This window comes from Pipistrellus kuhlii, unplaced genomic scaffold (assembly GCF_014108245.1).
Source record: "Pipistrellus kuhlii isolate mPipKuh1 unplaced genomic scaffold, mPipKuh1.p scaffold_m20_p_14, whole genome shotgun sequence".
NCBI classification, from domain to species: Eukaryota; Metazoa; Chordata; class Mammalia; order Chiroptera; family Vespertilionidae; genus Pipistrellus; species Pipistrellus kuhlii.
In genome coordinates this window covers 292,592-310,232 of record NW_023425449.1, presented here as the reverse complement: position 1 = coordinate 310,232, position 17,641 = coordinate 292,592, and the positions used below count along the sequence as shown (strand labels likewise).

The following is a 17,641-nucleotide window of genomic DNA, read 5'->3' as shown; positions in this document are numbered from 1 at the left end:
GGGCTGCAGGAATGGCTCGGGGAGGGCAGCTCGGGCCGGTCCCCGTGGGGCGGGAGGCGGAGGGGCTCGGCCCGAGCCGGGGTGCGGCTCCCGGGAGCGCTGCTGGCGGGAGGGGGACCAGAGGCCACAGGGCGCCGGCGCTCCCCAGGCCCGCCCCACTCACCTGCGGGCGCTGGGCCGCCGCCGCCGGATGTGCCGGCGCCCCGCCCCCCGCCGGGCCGCGCCTCTCCGCCCCACTTCCGGGACGCTCTAGGCACCCCGGAGGACTCGCGTCTCGGTGGCTCCGCAGGAGGCAATGGGCGTGCAGATGGAAGAAAGCGGGGCGTCCTGGGTGACTCTGTGGCCTTGGCCCTGAGGGTGTGCCCCTCGCCTTGGCCGTCCGAAGCATGGGCGCGGGGTGACTGCGCCTTGGGTTTCTTGACGAGCCTTCTGCTGATGGGCTGCCCCAGGCGGACAGCGCTCAGTGCCCCAATCCCCACTCTCCACCCCCAGACCAGGGCGGCCTTTGGCGTGGCGGTCTCTGAGCCCCCTGCCCTTAGCCACATCCAGTGCCCACCCTGTGTCCTTCCTACCCAGACCCTTCCTCAGCTTGAGCCTCATGCAGACCTAACGGTGATTTCTATGTGCGATCTGAGGCTTGTGAGCGAGCGGGCCAGACTTGGAGGAGATGTGGATGTGAGTGGTGCTGTCATGAGTTGGGACGCTGGAGACCTTGGGACGGGGTGGCTAATTTGCATGTGGAACCAATGCCCCCAGCCCGGCTTCCACGTCCTTGTCCCTGGCACCTGTGGACAGTCACCTCACAGGGCACCCGGGACTCAGCAGACTTGGGAGATGGGGACGGCACCCTGGTCACCGGGAGGGCCCAGAGAGGGTGGGGGTCAGGGAAGGCAGTGTGACCAGGGAGAGGGAGATGTGACCCAGACACAGACTGCGTGTGCTTTGTGGGTGAGGCAAGGGCCGGGAGCGGAGTGAGGCGCCCCAGCCTGGCAAAGGGAGGGACAGAGGCTCCCCTGCAGCCTCCGGAGGAGCGGGCCCTGCTGACGCCTGGATTTCCGCTCCGAAGACTCGTTCCCAAGTGTCTGCTGTGTAAGCCCCGCGCTCACAGCCCGTGGTTCCAGCCGGACTGACCCCAGACAGGGTGGCGCCTTCCTGCGCCTTCATTTCCTCCCGGGGCTCCGGGACCCGCCCACCCCGGGCTGCAGCCTCCCGGTCTCCTGCTGACTCCGCACCAGCCCTGGGCCATCCCTCCATGCTGCCCGTTCACTGAGGCACAGGACAGTCACCCACACCCCAGAGCCAGAGCGGGCGGGCTCTGCCCTCCGCAGCCGTGCCACCCTGCCCCGCTCTCTCCTGTCCCCGGGCCAAGCCCCTGGGTCTCCCTGATGCCTGCCTCTGTCCGGAGCGTGCCAGCGCGCCCCGACTTAGTGGCTTGGCACCGCAGCGGCCGGGCTGCTCGGGGCTCCGTGTGCCGGACCTGAGCCTGAGGCAGCGAGGCCTGTCGGGCGGCGGGAAGGGGCTGGACCCTGGGCCCCCCTCAGCGAGTCTCCGGAGTCAGCGGGCTTGTCCCAGGAAGGCAGGCTCTGTCCCTGTGCCCGTCTGCCGGCACCTCCCAAACATGGAAGCACATGCACCCATCCCCAAGGCGCACGGGGCTCCCCCCGGGTCCCCCCATCCCTCTGGGACCTCTGGCCTCGCCTGCAGGACTGAGTCAGCTCTGCCAGAGGGAGGGGTGGAAAGAGAGGACAGGGACAGCACCCCCTGGTGTCCTCAGGGCGGGCAGTGTCCCTCCCCTTCGCCCTTGGGCTGGAGGTCCTCCGAGCCCCTCCCCACTCCCCCCTAACCCCCTCTCCAGCTCTGGAGGCCGAGGGAGGGACGCCTGGGCAGCCTGCCCCTGGGAGAGGCCTGGGGTGATGAGTTTCTCTCAGCAACGAAGGGGCTCAGGCGGAGGGAGCTTGGGAAGCCTGTACCCCACTGGCAGCATGGGGACCTCCTGCAAGCGTGGGATGGGTGTCCACCCAGGAGGTCACGGTGGTCTGCTGGCCGGGGCCTCCTGGGATGGGGGGTGCTCCCAGCAGCCACTCCGCCCCCCGGGGCCCGGCCACCACAGGCGGGAGCAGGAAGCCAGGCCAGGGAGCGGCCAGCCAGTCCCGCTGCGTGGCCTTGGGTGGAGGGACATGAGGAAGCAGAAAGCTGGAGCCCCAGGAGGTGACTGCAGAGCAGAGGGGAGGGGAAGGGGGCGGGGCGAGTCAGTTTGGGGGAGGGAGGCCCTGTCCCCTCCCCCCTCCGCTGAGAGGCCTCCCCCAGCGGCTTCCCCTCCTGCTGAACGAGGAGCAGGGCCGCTCTGCAGAGGGTTGTTACGAGTTCATTTGAGCAGCTGCCCGGAAACAAGAGGGGCAGCCTCGTCACACCCCAGGACCGCAGGGGGCACAGGCGGCAGCAGGGCAGTGAAAAGTGCTGGGGAGCCGGCGGGCTCAGCGGTGCAGCATCTTATGAGGCAGGAGGTCCCGGTTTGTTCCCGGTGAAGGGCACAGGCCCGGGTTGTGCGCTCCATCCCCCGCAGGAGGCAGCCGGTCCCTGACTCTCTCACGCCCTCTCCCTTCCTCTCTGACATCAATAAAAAACATTTAAAAGTGAAGTAAAAACACTAAAAAGCAAGGGAGCGGGGAGGTGTGTTCCTCTTTGATGTTGGAGGGGAAGGGCCGGGCGCTCTGGCGCTCAGAGAGCAGACAGCGGGGGACCTGGTCCCCGCCCTGGGCCTGGAGAGGAAGGTCAGCTGACACCCAAAGCTGTGTCCTCCCGGGCCAGCACGGAGGCCGGCGGCAGGAAGCTGGCCCCGCACACGGGGCTCCTGACGGTGGCCGCTCTCCCTGTGGAGTTTCGTGTTCGGGCCACTCACGGGGTCCCTTCGGCTCTGCCAGGCTGCCCCCCAGCTTGTCGGGTTTGGTCTGCGGTCCCTTTGTCATCCCCCCCACCCCCCCGGTGAAACCAGACCAGCCGTGTGCTTCCGATGAGGCCGGGCACAGGCGGGCACCGGGCACCCACAGGGACACACCAGAAGGCAGGACGGCGGGTCCCACGGCTGTGGGGTCGGGGTCGGGGCCCTCCTGCCCCGCGGTGCTGCCTGCCCCTGGGGCCAATGCAGAAACCGCTCCCCCACTGGTTGGCCCCCAAAGCTCTCCGTGTGCAGACACCACCCTGGGGCAGGCTGGCTCCTGGGCAGGCAGACAGACAGACAGATGCCTGCAGGTGGGCAGGAGGCGCAGGGCACACAGCTGCCAGTGAAGCTGTGCCAGAGCCCTGGCTTGTGTCTCAGTGGCTAGAGCATCAGCCGGCCGATGGGCTGTGGGTTCGATTCTGGGTTGGGCACATACCTACCTGGGCTGCAGGTTCAATCCCCAGCCCCAGACAGGGGGCATGCAGGAGGCTACCCATGGATGTGTCTCTCCCACATCGATGTTTTTCTCTCCTCCTCCTCCTCCCTCCCTCTCTCTCTGACAAACAAGGGGAAAGTATATTTCGGTGAGGCAACGAGGAACCACGCCCCAGAGGGAGGCAGGACAAATGAAAGGTCGGCAACGGAGGGACCGGGGTGTCCCTCGGACGGGGTCCTGCCCCCCAGGCCCAGCCCGGGCTCTGCTCTGGGCAGCAGGCCCCCAGGGGGGCACCCAGGCCTGGCTCAGGCTCTCCTGGCCCGGGGCCCCCCCAGTCACACACCGGGTCAGAGCCTGGCTTTTCTCCTGGGAAATGGGACCGTGTGTGTGTGTGTGTGTGTGTGTGTGTGTGTGGCTGTTCACCTGGCTTTTCTCCTGGGAAATGGGATCATGTGTGTGTGTGTGTGTGTGTGTGTGTGTGGCTGTTCACTGGGATGGCGGCAGGGAGCCTGCTTGCACTGGGGGCTCGGACCCAGCTTCCTGGCCGTCGTGGCTCAGATGCTCCCAGGTCGGGGTGCGCACAGCCGCCCGCCCCTTGGGGGGCAGCGCGGGGCCACCTGAGAGGCTGCTCCGTGGAGAGGGAGGCTGAGGGCCCGCAGCCGTGGGGCTGGCCTGGAGCCCAGCGGCCGGACGCTCTGCAGAGCCGCCGCGCTGAGCCAGCAGCAGCTCCAGCCGCAGGATCAGCACAGCGGAGGGCGCCCTCCAGTCCCCGCAAACACACTGCGGAGCCCGGGCCCTCCCTCCCCGGCCCTCCCGGGACAGGCTCCCGGGCGGTGCCATCGGCCGCTGGGCTGCGTCCCAAGCGCAGACACCTCTGCGCCCGTTGCTGAGTCATGTCTGTTCCAGCCTCCCGCCCCCCAGGCGACATTGGCCCCCGTTTCTAAAGGGGCAAAGGGTGGGAGCGCCTGGGAATGAAGTTGGGGGTGTCAGGATCTTTGGGGGGTACGGGTGAGTGTAGGTGGGGAGGAGTAATGAGGCCTCAGGCTGGGACAGGGAGGTGTATTTGGGTCAGACTGTAATGTGCCCCAAACCCGCCGCTTATGCTTTGGGGGTGTCGCCCTGCGGACGTGGGGAGCCCCCGGAGCCTAGGAAGGTCGGCTTCCCGTAGCGTCTCCCACGGGCGCCCCCGCAGCTGCCTGTGCTCGTTTCTCTGGCGAAGCCCGCGGCCTGGGCCGGGGGCGGGGGGTAAGCGCTGGACCCCGGGACGCCCCTCAAATCAGAGGCCAAATCTCGGGGACCAGTGGGGCGCTCGCTCCGGGCCTGGCAGGGACCCTGCGGGCGGCTATCCGCGACCCAGCCTGCCAGGCGCAGCGCGGCCGCCAGGTGGCGCTGTGGCGCTCCGCGCGCCTCGGCCCCCGCCCCCCCGCCCCCCCAGCACTAACGGCGCCGGCGGCGGAAGGGACCACTGAGGCCGCGGGGGAGCCGGCGGCGCGGGGCGGGGCTCCCGCCCGCAGCGCCCGCGGCCGCAGGCGCGCTCCCCCCTCAGCCGGCTCCGCGAGGTGGTTCGCTCCGGCCGCGGCGCTCGCCGGTTCCGGGCTGGGGCGCGGGGAGCGGGAGGCGCGCACCGGCTGGCCCTGGCCCTGGCCCCGCGGGCGGCGCCGCGATGCTGCCGCTGCTCGTGCCGCTGATGGGCCTGGCGCTCGCCTACTTCGCGCTGCTGGACGGCTGGTACCTGCTGCGCGTGCCGTGCGCCGTGCTGCGCGCGCGCCTGCTGCGGCCGCGCGTGCGGGACCTGCTGGCCGAGCAGCGCTACTCGGGCCGCGTGCTGCCCTCGGACCTGGACCTGCTGCTGCACATGAACAACGCGCGCTACCTGCGCGAGGCCGACATGGCGCGCGCCGCGCACCTGGCCCGCTGCGGGGTGCTGGGGGCGCTGCGCACGCTCGGGGCGCGCGCCGTGATGGCCGCCTCCTGCGCGCGCTACCGCCGCTCGCTGCGCCTGCTCGAGCCCTTCGAGGTGCGCACCCGCCTGCTGGGCTGGGACGACCGCGCCTTCTACCTGGAGGCGCGCTTCGTCAGCCTGCGCGACGGCTTCCTGTGCGCGCTGCTGCGCTCCCGCCAGCACGTGCTGGGCGCCTCGCCGGAGCGCGTGGTGCAGCACCTGTGCAAGCGCAGGGTGAGCCCCCCGTGCGCGGCCCCGGGTGGACCCGTCCCTCGGTGCCCGCCCCTTTGGGGCCCAGAGCCTCCTCCTTCCCCGGTGCCGTTCTTCCTGGGGCTCCCCGGGTCCCCGAATCCCCTCCACACGGGACTGTGCTTGCCCCTCGCCGCTTCCTAGCCCGACCCCTCCAGCCCCAGGCCCTGTGCCCCTCTCCCAGGACCGCGGCCCAGGCCTCTCCCAGCTCGGCGCTGTGTGTCCTGAGTGCGGAGCCGGCCTCTCTGGCCCTCGGTCTGACCGCAGTGTGGGGCGGGGTGCCGGGAGAGGAAGGTGCTGGAGTTCTGAGACCCCTCTCAGGAGCTCAGAGCTGAGCTCTGGGGACGGAGCCTGCGGAGCGGAGAGAAGAGGCCGCAGCGCCGCCTCCCTCCCCGGGGCCTGGGCCAGCTCCTCCCGGCACAGGGCAGCCCCCACCCCCCCCCAATCCTCCCCGAGCCGCCTGGCAACTGGGCCCTGGGGACGGCCAGGGCGCTGCTGCTCTGGGCTGGCAAGGGCAGACTCCGGCTGCAGGCGGGTGCCCACGCCAGGCAGGGCACTGCCCTCCGGGAACAGGAGGGACGCGGCCTCACCTGCCCGCGTCAGATGGGGAAGCAGGCCAGAGGCGGGTGGGAACTGCCCGAAGCTGCAACCGAAGGACCCGGTCTCCCCACCGCCTGGGGCAGACCTCCTGTGTGCCCCTTCCGGTCCGGGAAGCCGGCAGGGCTGGCCATGAGGCTGAGTCCGTGGCTGAGAGCTGAGCGGAGGGCAGAGGCGGGGAGTCCGGCACTACCTGCCCGGGAAGCTGCAGGCCTGGCTGAGGGTCACTGAGCTAATGGGGGCCCCCCTGACGGCACCGCACGGCAGGGACCGGAGGGCCTCGGGGGGCCAGGGGCTGCCCGCCTTCCGGCCTGAGCCCCCGGCCTCCTAGGGGGAGGCCTGGGGCGGCGGGGGGCGTGGGCTGCTGTGGGGGTGGGCGGGCCGAGCCCACTGCCCAGGTCCTGCATGCTGAAGGCTGGCGTGGGGCCCCGGGCCTTGGGGGACAGCGGCTCCCGAGAGCCAGGCCTGGACCCGCACCCCACCCCTCCCCCGTCCGCAGGGAGCTGGGCCCTGGGTGCTCTGAGATTCTAAGATGGTGGCATGTGCCCAGGGCCTGCTCACCCCGGCTCCCACAGCCAGTCTGTGCGGCCTCAACCCCAGGCTGGCTGCCACCTCATCGCAAAGACAGGGCCAGACGGGAGGCCGGGGAGGACAAGGCGTCCTCGAGGAAGGGGGGGCTCGAGACAAGCCCTTGGGGGTGTGCCCAGGCCCTCGGCCCTCCGGCCGCTGCTCTGTCTGCCTCCCAAGGCCTCTGGCTGCTCTGCGTTCCCATCTGTCACCTCCCCACCCGCAGCCTCATTCTAGGGACCGGAGGGCTCAGGCCTGATGGAGGAGGCCGCAGCCTGAGCGAGCACGGGAGAGGGTTAGCCAGGAGGGGAGGAGGTACCGGCCTGCAGGCCAGCAGCAGAGCCTGGAGGGGTGGCGGCAGCACCTGGCCAGGCTGGCCCTCCCTGCACCCCTGCTGGTCGCCATGGCAGCGGAGGGCCCAGGCAGCGGGCCTCACCTCTCCCCCTCCTTGCCCTCCCCCTGCAGGTGGAGCCGCCCGAGCTGCCGGAGGACCTGCAGCACTGGGTGGCCTACAACGAGGCCAGCAGCCGGCTGCTCCGGGCCGAGAGCGGGCTCGGCGAAGACGTGGTCAAGGACCAGTGACCGGCCTTGCCCTCCGCCCCCGCCCTCCGGCCACTACCGAGACCACCGCCCCCGCCTGCGGACACACACCAGCCCACCCCTTCACTCGCTCGGCCGTCCCCCACCCCACATTGAGCCCCAGTGAGCCTCCCGCTGAGCATGGGCCCTGGCCTGTCTGTCCACCGGGCGGAGGGGTGAGTGGAGAGGGAGGCCCAGGGTCCTCGGCATTGGGACTGGGTGGGGTGCCAGGCCTCGGAGCTCAGGGACCACCGGCAGCTGTGCTGGCACCCGTGGGAGACAGTGGGGGAGGGGCAGGGCCGGGGCTGCAGGTGAGGGTGGAGGCCGGGGCGGCGGAGGGCATGGGGCTGCTGTGGGGGTGGCGAGCTTCCCGTAGCTGGGGGTGCCCTCCGCACCCGCCCTCACCTGTCTGCATTCCTCGGTCCCCTCGGGTGTGCTGTGGAGCCACGGGCGGGGCGGGCTGGGGCGGGGCCGCCCTCTCCCTCTGAGCCCTCCCTGCCTCGCACCCTGTTCCGCTGTCCATCTCCCCTTCTTCCCCGGAGGGCTGCTCCCTGGGGGGCTGGGCGGGGGTCTTTTCAGTTTCACCCCAGTGGCCTGGCCTGCAGCTGCCCTCGGGGCTCCCCAGTGGGGCCACACACACACACACACACACTCCAGCCTGATGCCTCCTCCTGCAGCTGGAAAGAGGATGTACTGGCGGAGGCCGGGGACGCACTCAGGCCCTCGGTGTGACGCTGCCCGCTAGCCACGGCCGGCCGGGCAGGCAGCCCAGAGCCGGCCTCGCCGCCCCTGGAGCCGCAGCACAGCCACCTCACGCCTCTGCCCACCGCGCCTTACGCTGCTGGGAACGCTGGGATGTTTGTTCTGTTCATGTTCTGTTCGGAGGAAGCCCGCGATTAAAGGGTCTTCGATGTTCGTGTCTGAGCAGGGTCCTCATTGGGAAGCCCCGAAGCTCGGGCGCTCCCGGGTGTGTTCTGGGTGGTGCAGCCCGGCTGGCAGGGCTCCTGTGAACCGGGGACCCGGCTGGCAGGGCAGGACGGCCCATCCCACAGAGTGTGGGGCCCAGGCAGACAGGAGTCGCCCCAGCCCGGCCCCGCCCGGCTTTCTCGCCTTGGGCCTCGCTGGCCCGTTTCAGGGCGCCCACCGGCCCAGGTGTCCAGCCTTGTCCCGGGGGCAAGTCCTGTGCCCTCAGGGTGCTCGCTCACTCGGAGGCGGTGCCCACAGCCCGGGTCTGCGCCCGGCTCCTGGGGCGGGGGGGTGATGGGGCAGGTCTGCATCCCTGTCTGCCTGCCCAGGAGGGCCTGGCTCAGCTGGACAGACGGGCGGCTGGAGAGCCGGGTGCGGGGCCACGGCTCCTCGCCTCCCGGGCAGCCTGGCCTGCACACAGGAGGGGCCTGGCCTGGGGGTGGGGCTGGGGGAGTGGTGCCAGGAGACAGGAGGCGGGTCAAACAGCCTCGCCTGGCTGGCACCTGGGGCGGGAGGGCGCTGCGGGGAGGGGAGGCGCGCGCGCGCGCACACGCACACACGCACACGCGCGGGCTCCTACTCCAGACACACGGGCAGCCTCTGGGGACAAGCTCTGGGGGTTGGTGCCGGCCCAAGTCCAAGGTGAAGTGAAGGTCCCTCCGCACCGGAGCCGGGCTTCCTCAGACACAGGAGGCGGGGCCTGGAGAAGGGGTGGACGCGCAGGGGCTCCCCCACCCTCCCAGCACACAGGGCCACGGGGACCTCCTCACAGGCTGGCCTGGCGCCCCCTCCACCCAAGTGTCGTGGGAGGCCCGGCCCACTGCCGCCCCTCCTGGCTCTGGGGGTGCGGTGCTCCCCGGGGCCCCACCTCCTGCCCCCCTGCAGCCGAGCCCCTGAGGGTCAGAGGGCAGGGTCCTGCTGGCCAGGGTCCCGCGGGGAGACAGCGGGAGGTGTGGTGTGTTTGGGGGGGGCCCTGCAGGCTTCAGGTGAGGCCCAGACACGCAGGTGAGACGCCCAGAAAGAGACGGAGGCCAGGTGCAGGCGGGCGAGCTTCTTCAGGGCATTTGGGCCGGGGGGAGGGAGGGGGCACTAAAGGGCGAGGCTCAGGAGGGAGGCCAGCGCCAGGGCCAGGGCCGGGGCCGGGCCGCGGGGGCCAGGCGCCCCGTCCACGTTGCACAGGTCGGCGTTACAGCAGGACACGGGCCGTGTCAGGCCGAGGCCGTCCACGTCTGAGGGCTGGCACCTGCTGGCGCAGGCCTTGGTCACCGTGGCGTCCCCCACGAAGGGGTACACTGTGGGCCGAGCACCGCGTCAGGCTGGCTTGAGCCTCCGGCAGGACCCCCCGCCCCCTCGGCCCGCCCCCACCCTCCCCCAGCACCGTGAGTGCCCACGGGGCCAGGCACACGGCCACCGCACGGGTCCTGGGGAGGCCGCACTGGCCCCGGCGCTGCCCCCACCCCCCCGCACTGACCCAGCTCCCGGGAGTAGAGGGTGGTCTTGCACATGGTTTCGTTGGCCTTGCATGTGGCGATGGTCATGCAGCCGGCCGCCTCCGTGGGCTCCTGGCAGCTGAAGCATCGCAGGGCCGCTGCTGGGGCCGGACGGGCGCGTCAGCAGGCCCTGCCCTCCCAGGCCCTGTCCGGAGACCGGGCGGAGGGGACGATGCCACCCAGGGCCCAGGTGCCCGTGTGAAAACGAAGTCCTGGGGCAGCGGGGGCTCCCGGGGTGGTGCCAGGAAGGGACCCAGGCAGGTCCGGTGCACAGCCCAGGGGTGGGGCCCAGCCACTCCCTTTGCCTGCCCCCCTGCACGGAGCCCCCTGACCCACTGGGTGAGGCCACTGGGCGGCGCGGAGTCCCGCTGGCTAACCTGTTTTCCCTCCGCTTACACGTGTGTGGTGGAAGGTGGTGGGAGTTATAGGCCAGGGCTCAGGCACCAGAGGGCACTGGGGTCTGAGGGTCTAGCCTGGCTGCAGCCACTGGTTCCCACCACACACCACACACACACACACACACACACACACACACACCTGCACACACACACACACCTGCACACACACACACACCTGCACACACACACACACACACACCCGCACACACACACACCCGCACACACACACACACTTGCGCACACACCTGCACACACACACACGCACAAACATGCACACCTGCACACACACACACCTGCACACACACACCTGCACACACACACCTGCACACACACACACCTGCACACACACACACTTGCGCACACACCTGCACGCACACACACGCACAAACATGCACACCTGCACACACACACACCTGCACACACACACACCTGCACACACACACCTGCACACACACACACCTGCACACACACACACACACACACACACACACACACACACCTGAGCCACGCCATCTGGCTGGGACCCAGCTCCGCCTGCGGTGGGTGTAGGGCTCCGAGGGGCTGGGCTGTCCCCTCAGCTGCTTTCTCAGGTGCTCACCCCTCTGTCCACCCTCTGCTGCCCCAGACCTCCCTGGTCGGGCCCCGGGAAGGGCAGCTGCCTGGCGGGCACCCAGGGCCTCTGCCGGGGACCCCAGCACCCTCACTGCACACCCTCCCCCCCAGCCCCTCCGTGCTGCCCCCACACTCTTCGGGCCCCCCCCTCCCCCCGGAGGACATACTTAGAGGGATCGGGGAGAGATGAGAGAGAAACAAAGATTTGCACCTTCCCCACCCCCCTGGCGGGAATCAAACTGGCGACCGACCAACTGAGCCACTCAGGCCAGGCAGTCCCCCCCCCCCCCGCACCCCGCACCCCAGCACCGTCCCGCTCTCACCAAGCCGGCCGCAGCAAGCCAGCACCAGCGCCAGCAGCGCCAGACGCGTCCCCCGCATGGTCCTGTCCCGCAGGGTCCAGTCCACTGGGCCTCTGCGCGGCCCAGCCCTGCCGCCGGGACAGGGCCCGGCACAGCCCCGACCGACCGGTCAGCCTGGCGGATTAGGGTGGGGAGCCGCCCGTGTGGGCCCCGCCCTCCTCCCCTGGGCTCCAGGCCCCCAGGGCCGCCTCCACTCCTTCCTCATTCCTCACCCCCCCCCCCCGTGACCCCCTTAGCGCCTGGGGTCCTCCCTCCCCCACCCGGACCCCCTGTGCTGCCGAGGAGAGAGGAGCGGGGCTCCCCACCCGACTCCCACCCCATGGGCACCCCCACTTCAGCTCCAGGGCAGATTCTGGTCTGTGACTCTGGGCCTAATCCCCCCCTTTCCCCGCCCCCGTGCCAGGGCCCCCTCCCAGCTCCTCCGGGGTCACGGGGCGGGAGGCAGTTTGCAGTGACTGGGCGGGCTGCTGCCCAGGCAACTGGCCTCAGCGTGTGCAGCTCTGAGACAAAGATAATGTGCTGGGTCAACAGAGGTCCCGGCTGTGTGTGTGCGTGCAGGGGGGCGGGGAGCAGGTCACCTGGGGACACTCACCCTTACACCCACCTGGGCCTCCATGGCTGCCCCGTGGGAGATGGTGGGAGTTACAGGGCTCAGGCACCAGAGGGCACTGGGGTCTGATGGTCTAGCCTGGCTGCAGCCACTGCTTTCCACCACACACCACACACACACACACACACACACACCTGCACACTGACACACACACACCTGCACGCACACACCTGCATACTGGCACACACACGTACACACACACACATGCACATGGCACACACACACGCGCATGCACATGGCATACACATACACCCCTGCACACTGGCACACACACACCTGCACACTTGCACACACACACATGCACATGGCACACACACACACACCTGCACACTGGCACACACACACCTGCACACTGGCACACACACATGCACACACACCCCTGGGTGCCTGCACCTCAGCGGTCTACCCCTCCATGCACCTGCCTGTGACCTGTGACCCCACTTCACCCACAGTTGCCAAGGCAACCCGGAGTGAGATTGTCATCGCAGCCCTGGGGCCTCTGGCAGAGGGTCAGGCCAGGGTCTTCCTGAGCTGTGCCCAGCCCCCTCGGGGTTCACTGCACCCCCAACTCCAAACCTGCCCCTCTCCCTCCGCACAGCGTGCCCGCCCCGGGCCCCACTTCAGCCCCGCTGCCCTGGCGGTCCCATGTCCCCCCTGGGAGGGCTGTGCCTCGTGGGCGCCGCTCTGGGTGCCAGCCCTGGGCCTGTGCCAGGAGGTGGCCCTGAGCCGGGCGGCGGTGAAGGCGGTCTCCAGAGGGCTCGCCGCACCCGGAGCTGCAGGGGCTGGTGCAGGCGCTGACGGATTGGCTCCCCCCGCCGCACCCCTCCCTCCCTCCTCCTCCTGGGGCAGCCCAGCCCCGGCCTCGCTGTCCTCAGCCCAGGGCTCCGCCTGCTTTCCTCCGAGCACACACCGGCCCGGCACACACCGGCCCGGCACACACCGGCCCGGCACACACCCGCCCCGCACATACCTGGCCCCAGGCGGGCAGCACCCTTCTCCAGTTTCTGCCGAGCCCCTGGGAGGCCCGGCTGTCCTCCCTGCGAAGTCCAGCTCCTGCTCAGGGAGGAGGCCGCCCACAGGGCCTGGGCTTGCCCAGTGGAGGCTGCTTGTGTGCCGCCTCAGTCCCCAGGCCCAGGGTCAGTGTGAGCAGGCCCAGGGCTCAGTGCGAGCAGGGTCAGGGTCAGGGTGACCGGGGTCAGGGTCAGGGTGACCAGGGTGGAGTTGCTCCCTCTGCCCGCATGTTCTCCCCCTGTGGCCGTCTCCTGTGGTGTCTGGGCTGCAGGTGGGAGGTGCCCCGTAGGATAGGCCAGCGGGTTCCCCCAAGGCAGCTGCTGAACCCCTTTCTTCCGAGTCTTTCCGGAAGGACCCCAGCCTGGCTGTGTCCCAGGGACCAGCACCTTCGGGCGGGCGGGCGGGCGGGCGGGCGAGCAGCAGGAAGGGGATGCCATGACCACCCTCTAGCCCCTGCACTTCCCGGGGGCGGGGCCTGGGGCTGCTTGCCCACAGGGCTTCATCCCCACCCCACCCCCACCTCCCCGTTTCCAGGAGCGCAGGCACCAAAGGCCCCGTTCTTCCAGGGGCACCATCGGGGCGGGGCCCACAGCTCTGCACGCCCTGCCGGCCTTCCAGCCCTCCCCTCGCCCCGCCCCCACCCCAGGCCCCCCTGCAGCAGGCTGCCCGCTCAGGAGCAGGGAGGGCCCTGTCGCCCTCAGTGATGGGCAGAGCGCCCCCTTGGGGCAGAGCCGGGCCCACGGACCCTGGGGGAGCTGGCGGGCCTGGGGGAGAAGGCAGGGACCGAGGCGGACAGATGGCAGATGGCGTCCCGGAACGGGAGTGTGACTCCGGGCCTCTGCTCCTCCAGTCAGCTCAGCCCCCTGCCCAGCCCCCTGGGGTCCGAGCCCTCCCTCAGGCTGTCGGCCTGGGTTGCATGCATCCCTCTGGGGGGTCCCCTCCTAAGGCCCGCGCTCCGCCGCCTGAAAACCACTCGGGGCCCTTTGCTGGTTCATCCCCAGCTCTCAGGCCCAAAATAGCCTGGAGTCAGCGCTGATGGAGTCAGGGCCGCACCGCCAAATATAGCCGTGCCCCCCCCCCCCCCCCCCCCCCCCCCCGCCGCCCAAGCCCAGGCGCAGTGCAGGGCCAGCTCCGGCGGGCTGAGTGGGCAGGGACAGGTCCCCCAGCCTCAGGCAGACCCCCTCCCCCCACCCCCATGTCAGGGAACTGGAGGCTGCCCTCGGGCGCTCTGCTGGAGGAGGAGGCCTGGTTGTAGGGTTTTATTGGCTTACAAGGGGGCCCTGTCTCCTGGCCCACACCTGGGCCACACTGGCCAGGCCTCAGGCTCAGGGCTCAGAGTGACGGGGTCAGGGGTCAGAGCGGGCTCCCTGTCCGCAGGTGTGGTTCCCACAAGCCCCCCACTTACAGCGGCGTGTGCAGGCCTGTGCCAGGCGGTACCTTCAGCGAGAGCAGCGTTAGGTAACCCCTCCTCCTCCCCCCTCCCCCTGCCCCCACGCTGACAGCCTCCCTGGACAGCCGGGACTGAGGCCCTCCCCCAGGGCTGCCAGGAAGGGGGGCGCCCCGAGGCCCCCATAAATAGCACAGCACGCTGGGCACCCATCCCGGGCGGACGGAGGGCTGAAGCCTCCGGAAGGGCAGGCCCACGCCCGCCGTTTGACAAGGACAGCGTGGCCGTGGCGGGGGGCGGCCCGAGGGAGGGCTCAGGGCGGGGCTGGGGCTGGAGGCCCAGGTCCTCGGCCGCCGTCCCAGACGTGGCTGGGGGTCGGAGCGGCAGGGAGCTCCGCGGAGGGTGCTCCGCGGAGGGCAGCGGGGCTCAGAGCAGGCCCCAGAGGGTGGCCAGGAGCACGGGGACGAGGGCGGGGGCCCCGGCGGAGGCCAGGCCGGCCCCGTTGCAGAGGTCATACTGGCAGCAGACGGTGGTGGAGGCGTGCTTGGAGTAGCCATCGTACACGGTCTCGAAGCAGCTGGGCACGCAGGACTTGCTCACCTTCATCCTGGTGGGGGTGTAGTCTGCGGGGGCAGGAGGCGGGCTGGCCGGAGAGGGGCGGAGACCCCGGCCCCCCCCCCCAGCAGGCAGGGCGATTGGAGCAGGGTCCCCCTCAGCCCGAGGCCCCCAGAAAGGACCGGGGGGCACCCCTCAGGCTCTCCGCACCCCGGAGCCGCCCCCTCGGTCCCGGGAGGCCGGGCGGGCGCCCTGACTCACAGGTGCGCGTGGTCATGCAGTAGGTGACCATGGAGGGGCAGCGCATGGGGTTGAAGCAGTTCTCGCCGTTGTAGGCACACACGTGGCAGTCCAGGGACTGGGCTGGGGGGCACAGACAGGAGCCTCCTCAGGCCCAGCAGACCCCCAGCCCACCGCCTCCCCCGGCCGAAGAGCAGAGCGAAGGAGAGATGTCAGCGGGGCCCTGCCTCCCTCCCCCGGATCCGGCCCTCCCCATCCTCCCTCCATCCTGCCTCTCTCCTCCCTCCATCCTCCCTCCTCCCCCATCCTCACCCCGTCTTACCCAGAGGCAGGCCCGCCAGGGCCACCAGGAACAGGGCGAGCAGGGGTGCCATGGCTGGGCCAGAGGGCAGAGCGGGCGTGGGGAGTGGACAGTGGCCGGCCCTCGGTTCCACTCAGGCAGGACTGGGGGGCACAGCGGGCGCTGGACCGCCCCGCCCTCTGGAGCTCCTGGCCCGCAGCCCTGCACAGAGGGGGCGAGGATGGGTGCTGGGCGGCTGCCCGCAGGCCGAGGAGGGTGTCAGACAGGCCTCCGGAGGGGGCGTCACCATCAGAGGAGCAGACAGGAGGAGGTGGGCCTGGCGGGGAGGCAGAGGGGCCCCGAATGCCAGCCCCAACCCACACGCTCGCTACCCAGGGTGTTCACACAGCGGCCTCTGGGGGCTGGCACACAGCCCTGTCCCCACCCAGGCCCGGGGCGCAGGGCGACTGGCCGAGCTCCCTCCCCGTTCTTGTTTGTTTCTGGGGTGCCCCTGCGCGTTCCCCAGTTCCTGACACTCTCCAGACCCAGGGGGTCCCTCTCCCAGGAAGACCCCAGAGGCCACTCTGGCTTTCAGGCCTGAGCCCTGCCGCTGCGAGAAGCCTCCGGCCGGGCCTCCTTCCGGGACCTCCCTGGGCAGCGCCCCCTCCCTGGGCAGCGCCCCCTCCCTGGGCAGCGCCCCTCCTGGGCAGCGCCCCCTCCCTGGGCAGCGCCCCTCCTGGGCAGCGCCCCTCTGGGCTGCCTGGGTGTAGGGGCAGGGACTCCGGCGCCCGGCAGACTCCCTCCCGGACCAGCCACCGGCTCCTGCTGTTTGGGGCGTCACCTCGGATGCCGCAGCCCCGGCCGCCCCCCGCCCCCCCAGTCCCGCCCGGAGACCAGGCCCCGCGGAGTGCGGGGTGACCTCCGCCGTGACCTTCACACTCACCGCGCCGCTGCCTCCGGCCGGGCCGAGCGCGTCCGTGCGTCCGTGCGCCCGGCTCCCCACGCCGCTCCGCGGACCCGCGTGGGCTCCGCAGGCCCCGCCCCGTCCCCGCCTCCAACCCGTCTCCCCCTCCCCTGCCCGCACAACCCGTCCGTACGCCCCGCCCACACCCGCCCCAATGCGCCCGCCCCCAGCGCACCCCAACCCGCCCCCAGCGCCCCGAGACCCGGACTCCGCCCGCCCGGCCCCGCTCTCGGGCGCTCGGACCGGCCTGGCGTCAGGACGCTGCGGCGCCGGGACAGCCGCCGCCCCCACACACCGGCCCCGCAGACGCTCCCGCCCCCGACATCCCCGCCCCCCCAGCCGCAGGGGGACGGGGGGGGCACCGCTCCCGGAGGCCCGGCCCCCCCAGCCGCAGGGGGATTGGGGGGCACCGCTCCCGGAGGCCCCCCCAGCCGCAGGGGGACGGGGGGGCACCACTCCCGGAGGCCCCCCCAGCCGCAGGGGGACGGGGGGGCACCGCTCCCGGAGGCCCCCCCCAGCCGCAGGGGGAGAAGGGGGGCACCGCTCCCGGAGGCCCCCCCAGCCGCAGGGGGAGAAGGGGGGCACCGCTCCCGGAGGCCCCCCCAGCCGCAGGGGGAGAAGGGGGGCACCGCTCCCGGAGGCCCCCCCAGCCGCAGGGGGAGAAGGGGGGCACCGCTCCCGGAGGCCCCCCCCCCAGCCGCAGAGGGATTGGGGGGGCACCGCTCCCGGAGGCCCCCCCCTGCCGCAGGGGGATTGGGGGGGCACCGCTCCCGGAGGCCCCGCCCCCGCCGCCCCCCTCCAGCTCTGTCCGGCCCGGACCCGCCCCGCCCGCCCGCTGGGCCCCAGCCCATCCCCCACCGCACGGTCCGCACTAAAGACTGTTTTTGCTGTAACTTTACCAACATTCAGCTTTGGCTTATTTTAGGCAAAAATAAGATTTTCAGGGGTCCCAAAAGTTTCGTGTTTTTTTGTTTGTTTTTGTTTTTAATGAGAAGGAAAGGACAGGCCCTGGCCGGGCGGGCAGCTGGTTAGCACTGCCCCCTCCCTCATTCCAAGGGGCGGGTTGGAGGACCCACCGCTGAACAACTCCATGTGTGCCCCCCCAACAGCGATCCATGGCCCTGGCCGGTGTGGCTCAGTGGGTGGCGCGTCAGCCTGCGGACTGGAAGGTCTGGGTTCGATTCCGGCCAAGGGCACGTCCCTGGGTTGCAGGCTTGATCCCTGCTGGGGGGCCTGCAGGAGGCAGCTGATCAATGATTCTTATCTTTGATGTTTCTATCTCTCCCTCTCCTTTCCTCTCTGAAATAAATTTACATTTTAAAAAATAAAAGCAACCGATGCTTTTTAAAAAAGGAAAGATAGCAGGAGTGACTGCACTCACATCAAGCAAAGTGGGTTTGAGAGAACAGAACCAGGGATGAGGGGGAGCTAAATTAACCTGCTTTGGTTTTTTTGTGG

General features: G+C 70.6%; 3 protein-coding genes across 3 annotated transcripts; 1 reads left to right on the top strand and 2 right to left on the bottom strand.

Annotated features, from left to right (window-relative positions):
- Positions 1-4,821: 4,821 nt before the first annotated feature.
- THEM6 (thioesterase superfamily member 6) lies at positions 4,822-7,610 on the top strand. Its single transcript, XM_036437473.2, has 2 exons — positions 4,822-5,550; positions 7,195-7,610. The coding sequence occupies exons 1-2, from the start codon at positions 5,038-5,040 to the stop codon at positions 7,309-7,311; spliced, it is 630 nt and encodes a 209-aa protein (XP_036293366.1). The 5' UTR covers positions 4,822-5,037; the 3' UTR covers positions 7,312-7,610.
- A 1,700-nt stretch (positions 7,611-9,310) lies between these two features.
- On the bottom strand, positions 9,311-11,222 carry LOC118718623 (ly6/PLAUR domain-containing protein 2). The gene is made up of 3 exons (XM_036437478.2): positions 11,098-11,222; positions 9,746-9,865; positions 9,311-9,566 (listed from the first exon to the last, which is right to left on the bottom strand). The coding sequence occupies exons 1-3, from the start codon at positions 11,153-11,155 to the stop codon at positions 9,364-9,366; spliced, it is 381 nt and encodes a 126-aa protein (XP_036293371.1). The 5' UTR covers positions 11,156-11,222; the 3' UTR covers positions 9,311-9,363.
- Positions 11,223-14,288: 3,066 nt separating this feature from the next.
- Positions 14,289-16,256, bottom strand: LOC118718624 (ly-6/neurotoxin-like protein 1). The gene is made up of 4 exons (XM_036437479.2): positions 16,163-16,256; positions 15,262-15,441; positions 14,961-15,062; positions 14,289-14,767 (listed from the first exon to the last, which is right to left on the bottom strand). The coding sequence occupies exons 2-4, from the start codon at positions 15,311-15,313 to the stop codon at positions 14,571-14,573; spliced, it is 351 nt and encodes a 116-aa protein (XP_036293372.1). The 5' UTR covers positions 15,314-15,441; positions 16,163-16,256; the 3' UTR covers positions 14,289-14,570.
- Between the last annotated feature and the right edge of the window lie 1,385 nt (positions 16,257-17,641).